At 44.1% G+C, this 6890-nt stretch overlaps 1 protein-coding gene across 1 annotated transcript in view; it reads right to left on the bottom strand.

Moving 5' to 3' along the window:
- The window catches only part of LOC139540834 (sodium- and chloride-dependent GABA transporter 2-like), a 23567-nt gene extending 17903 nt beyond the window's left edge, over nucleotides 1–5664 (bottom strand). Inside the window, exon 1 of the mRNA XM_071344834.1 lies at nucleotides 5428–5664. Within this exon, the coding sequence (XP_071200935.1) occupies nucleotides 5428–5664 (237 nt within the window). The remainder of the gene's footprint in view (nucleotides 1–5427) is intronic.
- Nucleotides 5665–6890: the final 1226 nt, after the last annotated feature.

Here is a 6890-nt window from a genome sequence, read left to right as displayed (position 1 = left end):
AGCGTCATACATTTAACATTTAAGTCATTTAGCAGACGCTCTTATCCAGAGCGACTTACAAATTGGAAAGTTCATACATATTCATCCTGGTCCCCCCGTGGGGAATGAACCCACAACCCTGGCGTTGCAAGCGCCATGCTCTACCAACTGAGCCACACGGGACCATCATGCTGTGGGGATGTTTTTCAGCGGCAGGGACTGGGAGACTAGTCATTATCGAGGGAAAGATTAACGAAGCAAAGTACGGAGAGATCCTTGATGAAATCTTGCTCCAGAGCACTCAGAACCTCAGACTGGGGCAAAGATTCACATTCCAACAGGACAATGACCCTAAGCACACAGCCAAGACAAAGCAGAAGTTTCTGAATGTCCTTGAGTGGCCCAAACAGAGCCCAGACTTGAACCTGATCAAACATCTCTGGAGAGACCTGAAAATAACTGTACAGCGACCTTACCCATCCAACCTGACAGAGCTTGAGAGGATTCTGTAGAGAAGAGTGGGAGAAACTCCCCAAATAAAGTTGTGCCAAGCTTGTACCGTCATACCCAAGAAGATACTATAATCACTGCCGAAGGTGTTTCAACAAGGTGCTGAGTAAAGGGTCTGAATACTTACAGTTGAAGTCGGAAGTTTACATACACTTAGGTTGGAGTCATTAAAACTTGTTTTTCAACCACTCCACACATTTCTTGTTAACAAACTATAGTTTTGGCAAGTCGGTTAGGACATCTATTTTGTGCATGACACAAGTAATTTTTCCAACACTTGTTTACAGACAGATTATTTCAATTATAATTTACTGTATCACAATTCCAGTGGGTCAGAAGTTTACATACACTAAGTTGACTGTGCCTTTAAACAGCTTGGAAAATTCCAGAAAATTATGTCATGGCTTTAGAAGCTTCTGATAGGCTAATTGACATCATTTGAGTCAATAGGAGGTGTTCCTGTGGATTTATTTCAAGGCCTACCTTCAAACTCAGTGCCTCTTTGCTTGTCATCATGGGAAAATCAAAAGAAATCAGCCACCTCAGAAATAAAATTGTAGACCTCCACCAGTCTGGTTCATCCTTCGGAGCAATTTTCAAACGCCTGAAGGTACCACGTTAATCTGTACAAACAATAGAACGCAAGTATAAACACCATGGGACCACACAGCTGTCATACCACTCAGGAAGGAAACGCGTTCTGTCTCCTAGAGATGAACGTGCTTTTGTGCGAAAAGTGCAAATCAATCCCAGAACAACAGCAAAGAACCCTGTGAAGATGCTGGAGGAAACAGGTACAAAAGTATCTATTTCCACAGTAAAACGAGCCCTATATCGACAACCTGAAAGGCACCTCAGCAAGGAAGAAGCCACTGCTCCAAAACTGCCATAAAAAAGCCAGATTAAGGTTGCAACTGCACATGGGGACAAAGATTGTACTTTTTGGATAAATGTCCTCTGGTCTGATGAAACAAAAGTAGAACTGTTTGGCCATAATGACCATTGATATGTTTGGAGGGAAAAGGGGCAAGCTTGTAAGCCGAAGAACACCATCCCAACCATGAAGCACGGGAGTGGGAGCATCATGTTGTGGGGGTGCTTTGCTGCAGGAGGGACTGGTGCACTTCACAAAATAGATGGCATCATGAGGGAGGAAAATTATGTGGATATTTTGAAGCAACATTCAAGACATCGGTCAGGAAGTTAAAGCTTGGTTGCAAATGGGTCATCCAAATGGACAATGACCCCAAGCATATTTCCAAAGTTGTGGAAAATGGCTTAAGGACAACAAAGTCAAGGTATTGGAATGGCCATCACAAAGCCCTGACCTTGTCCTATAGACAATTTGTGGGCAGAACTGAAAAAGCGTGTGCGAGCAAGGATGCCTACAAACCCGACTCAGTTACAGCAGCTTTGTCAGGAGGAATGGACCAAAATTCAACCAATTTATTGTGGGAAGCTTGTGAAAAGCTACCCGAAACGTTTGACCCAAGTTAAACAATTTAAAGGCAATGCTACCAAATACTAATTGAGTGTATGTAAACTTCCGACCCACTGGGCATGTGATGAAAGAAATAAAAGCTGAAATAAATCATTCTTTTTACTATGATTCTGACATTACACATTCTTATAATAAAGTGGTGATCCTAACTGACCTAAAACAGGGCATTTTTACTGGGATTAAATGTCAGGAATTGTGAAAAACTGAGTTTTAATGTATTTGGCTAAGGTGTATGTAAAATTCCGACTTCAACTGTATGTAAATTTGCTTTGTCATTATGGGGTACTGTGTGTAGATTGATTAAAAAAACCTATTTAATCAATTTTAGAATAAGGCTGTAACGTAGCAAAATTGGGAAAAAGTCAAGGGGTCTGAATTCTTTACGAATGCACAGTACCTATATATTCTTTAGACCTGTCTAAAATAAATCATGGATTATTTGTGATGGTGTATATTAAATGTATTTATTAGACTTTTTTAAATGTAGATGTTCCAAATGTGTGCATCAGCGGCTTGTATCCGTGGAAGCCTGGAGATGCTAAACGTGTTTATGTTAATTAACGGTCAATTACCATGAGACAGGTAGTCTTTTTCATGACAATATAATGCTGACACAATTTCATGATTGCCACAGCCCTGCATTGGACACAGGAATGTTTTTGCAACGTTTCCATGAAAAGTGTCTAGAACATTAATGTATTGCATTCTGAGAGCACGGTAACCATATTCTGTATATGTCTGGTGTGACGTTGATGGAATATTCTCCTAACCCCTAAAAAATTGGTCATTGGATTATTCTTGCAACGTTCCAATGAAACTTGTCTTGAACATTAATATTGAATATTCTGAGAACATGGTAACCACGTTTTCGGTAAGTTCTGTTCGACATTAAGGGAATGGTCTGGAAACAGTCCTTACACATCACTGGAACATTCCTATGAAAACATTAGGTAATGAGACTCTGAAGGGAACGTTCCCTAAAGTTGTGGGATGTTTGTTGTTAGCTGTGTTGTCAGTATTTGTACCTGATCGAGTGTTGAACCTAGGTGGTATTTTATCGTACTTGATATGAATACCATAAATACCCAACATCCAACACTATTTAGCCTTCGGCATTTGGGTTTAAAGGTTTGGAAAATGTTAAGGTTAGGTTAAAGGCATATTTCTATGGTTAAGATGTTAAAACAGAATTGTCATTGTAAAAGCAAGTGAGCATAATGTTTCTTTGTGTTTCTACCACTAGACCTGCATACTGATCACAGCACAAAAACACCCACATACCCACACACATCTCCGCACACCTTCCCCCCTTCTCTTGTCCTCAAGGATGAGCATGCAACCATTTCGCCCGGGGAACGCGGTTCTGCCGCTTCGGCCTTGGCCCTAATTATAAGGAAGGGAGCGCTGCATGGTGCTAGGCAAGGCAGGCTTGGTAGCGGTGGGAGTGTGTGTGTGTGTATGTAGTGCAGCGAGAAGCAATCTTCATTAGGCTACCCAGGGGTCCATTGGCCCTGCCACTCAGCCAACACACTGCCAAAACCTCCATCATGTTTCCCTCTCCTCGTCAGAACGCTCATCTGGATGCACTATCTGCGTGTTTTCTCTCCCTCCTGATTCTCAGTCATTTGGGCCCTGTGTATGTACGCTATGTATTCGTAATGCACCTTCTAGGGATGGCTTCTGCTCCTGGCTTAGTACAATGTTTTAATATCCTCGTTAATTATTCACTTGCTTCCACCCCAAATCACATTTTGATGTTTGCCCACTCCATAGTCTCAGTGGCCCTGAAAAACATGGTAATACACGATGATGGATCCAGTCATAATGTTGTGACTGGAGCACCTCTCTTCACCCAGGGAAATGTGAATGTGGCTCCATGTAATCATCCCAAATGGCACCCTATTCCATAGTGCACTACTGTTGACCAGGGCCCATAGAGCTCTGGTCAAAAGTAGGTGAACTATGTAGGGAATAGGGTGCCATTTGGGACGTAGTCTATGAGGAAGTGGTGAGCCAAAATGTCTGGCCTCCTGCTGAGACAGAGAGGGAAGTGAGGAGGGCCTCGGGTGGTGGTTCTAATCTCCCACACCGGAGCCTCCGACTGCCTGTTCCCTGACACTCCTTGCTGTCACAGCTCTGCCGCCTCCCCAAAGAAATAACCAGCCATGGCAAGAGCCAGTGGCTGCTTGTGAGGAGGTGCTATTGGCCCTTACAGGATATATCGCTTATGAGATCAGATGTCTGCAGGGGAAGGGGAGGAACGAGAGGGCGAGAGAGATATACAGCTGCAGCGTGTTGGGAGGAAATTGCTTTGCCGCCACCAGCCCTACGGAGGTAAACACACAGAGTTAGTACGCGCCAGAGAGTGGGTATAATTGTCTTGAGGTGGACATTGTTTCGATGGACAGAGAGAGCCAAGCAAGGTAGAGAGAAGAGGAGGGGGGAGGAAGGGTGTGAGGTATGGATTCAGGAAATTGGCATGGCGTTCACACACTGCCTCAGTAAAAGTGGCTCATCGGCAGGGCTCGAAAAAATTATTTATGAAGCTTTCCATCCCCGAGTCTAAACTCTACAGCACGAGAAGTGGAAGAAAGGAATGGAGGGGGGAGAAAGATAGACAATTGGATGCGAGATCATTCTGGGAAGAGGGGTTGAGTAAGAAAATGGAGCGTGGGAGTGAGATACTGATTTAAAATCAGATAGACGGCAGAATTGCCTCTGAACCTGGTCATGGCGATGAAAATGGAGACTGTGCCAGGTAGAATTTCTCCTTTCACTTCAGAACCTATGGTATCGCACATAACATTATACAATCTCATTATGATTACGACCATAATTCACATGCTTAACCATTCAGGCTGAATTTATGGCGCTATCATTTATGGTTACATAAAATGACATTGTATAAAAATGCCATTGCTCTGTTTGGCAACGCAAGAGGCATATTACTCGGGTGACATGCACAATGTTTCTGTTTGGCATGTTGGTTGATGGGTGAGGTGAAAATACAGCAAATAAAAATATATTTTATGCATGAAACCATGACATTTTAAATACTGAAAAATGGTTGCTGACCATGAATGTATCATATTCTATCATATTTCATCTAATGCACATGAAAGTATTATAAAAACCTATATCGGCTTACTATTGATTGACATAACCTCTATAATGTGTCCACATCCCTGTGCATGGTACATAAAGTACAGCAGGGTGGGTCTATTTTATAACTATTAGTTAAAGTGAGGGTAGATATTTACAGGTAGTGTTGTTGACCAATGCCATTCCTCATTTAGCTCAGCTAATTGGCCCTGCCACTCAAAACTGACTCTGTTAATTTTCCTTTGTCCACAGAGCTCCCAGTAAAGTGATGCATCTGAGCTCAAGCCATTGTGTCACCACACATCAATCAAATCCTCGTAGAATATACAGTTTGCCATATTCCCATCCCTCTCCCTCTCCATATTCCTCTCCATATTCCCCTCCCTCTCCATATTCCCCTCCCTCTCCATATTCCTCTCCATATTCCCTTCCCTCTCCATATTCCCCTCCCTCTCCCTATTCCCCTCCCTCTCCATATTCCCCCCCATCTCCATATTCCTCTCCATATGCCCTTCCCTCTCCATATTCCTCTCCCTCTCCATATTCCTCTCCATATTCCCCTCCCTCTCCATATTCCCTTCCCTCTCCATATTCCTCTCCATATTCCCCTCCCTCTCCATATTCCCTCCCTCTCCATATTCCTCTCCATATTCCCCTCCCTCTCCATATTCCCTTCCCTCTCCATATTCCTCTCCATATTCCATTACCTCTCCATATTCCTCTCCATATTCCATTCCCTCTCCATATTCCCCTCCCTCTCCATATTCCCTTCCCTCTCCATATTCCTCTCCATATTCCCTTCCCTCTCCATATTCCTCTCCATATTCCCTTCCCTCTCCATATTCCCCCCCATCTCCATATTCCTCTCCATATGCCCTTCCCTCTCCATATTCCCCTCCCTCTCCATATTCCTCTCCATATTCCCCTCCCTCTCCATATTCCCTTCCCTCTCCATATTCCTCTCCATATTCCCTTCCCTCTCCATATTCCTCTCCATATTCCCTTCCCTCTCCATATTCCCCCCATCTCCATATTCCTCTCCATATTCCCCTCCCTCTCCATATTCCCTTCCCTCTCCATATTCCTCTCCATATTCCATTACCTCTCCATATTCCTATCCATATTCCCTTCCCTCTCCATATTCCCCTCCCTCTCCATATTCCCTTCCCTCTCCATATTCCTCTCCATATTCCCTTCCCTCTCCATATCCCTCTCCATATTCCCTTCCCTCTCCATATTCCCCCCCATCTCCATATTCCTCTCCATATGCCCTTCCCTCTCCATATTCCCCTCCCTCTCCATATTCCTCTCCATATTCCCCTCCCTCTCCATATTCCCTTCCCTCTCCATATTCCTCTCCATATTCCATTACCTCTCCATATTCCTCTCCATATTCCCTTCCCTCTCCATATTCCCCTCCCTCTCCATATTCCCTTCCCTCTCCATATTCCTCTCCATATTCCCTTCCCTCTCCATATTCCTCTCCATATTCCCTTCCCTCTCCATATTCCCCCCCATCTCCATATTCCTCTCCATATGCCCTTCCCTCTCCATATTCCCCTCCCTCTCCATATTCCTCTCCATATTCCCCTCCCTCTCCATATTCCCTTCCCTCTCCATATTCCTCTCCATATTCCCTTCCCTCTCCATATTCCTCTCCATATTCCCTTCCCTCTCCATATTCCCCCCCATCTCCATATTCCTCTCCATATTCCCCTCCCTCTCCATATTCCCTCCCTCTCCATATTCCTCTCCATATTCCCCTCCCTCTCCATATTCCCTTCCCTCTCCATATTCC

Source organism: Salvelinus alpinus, chromosome 2 (genome assembly GCF_045679555.1).
Source record: "Salvelinus alpinus chromosome 2, SLU_Salpinus.1, whole genome shotgun sequence".
In the NCBI taxonomy this organism is placed as follows: Eukaryota; Metazoa; Chordata; class Actinopteri; order Salmoniformes; family Salmonidae; genus Salvelinus; species Salvelinus alpinus.
The sequence above is the reverse complement of the archived record's forward strand: the minus strand, read 5'-3'. Positions and strand labels throughout refer to the sequence as shown.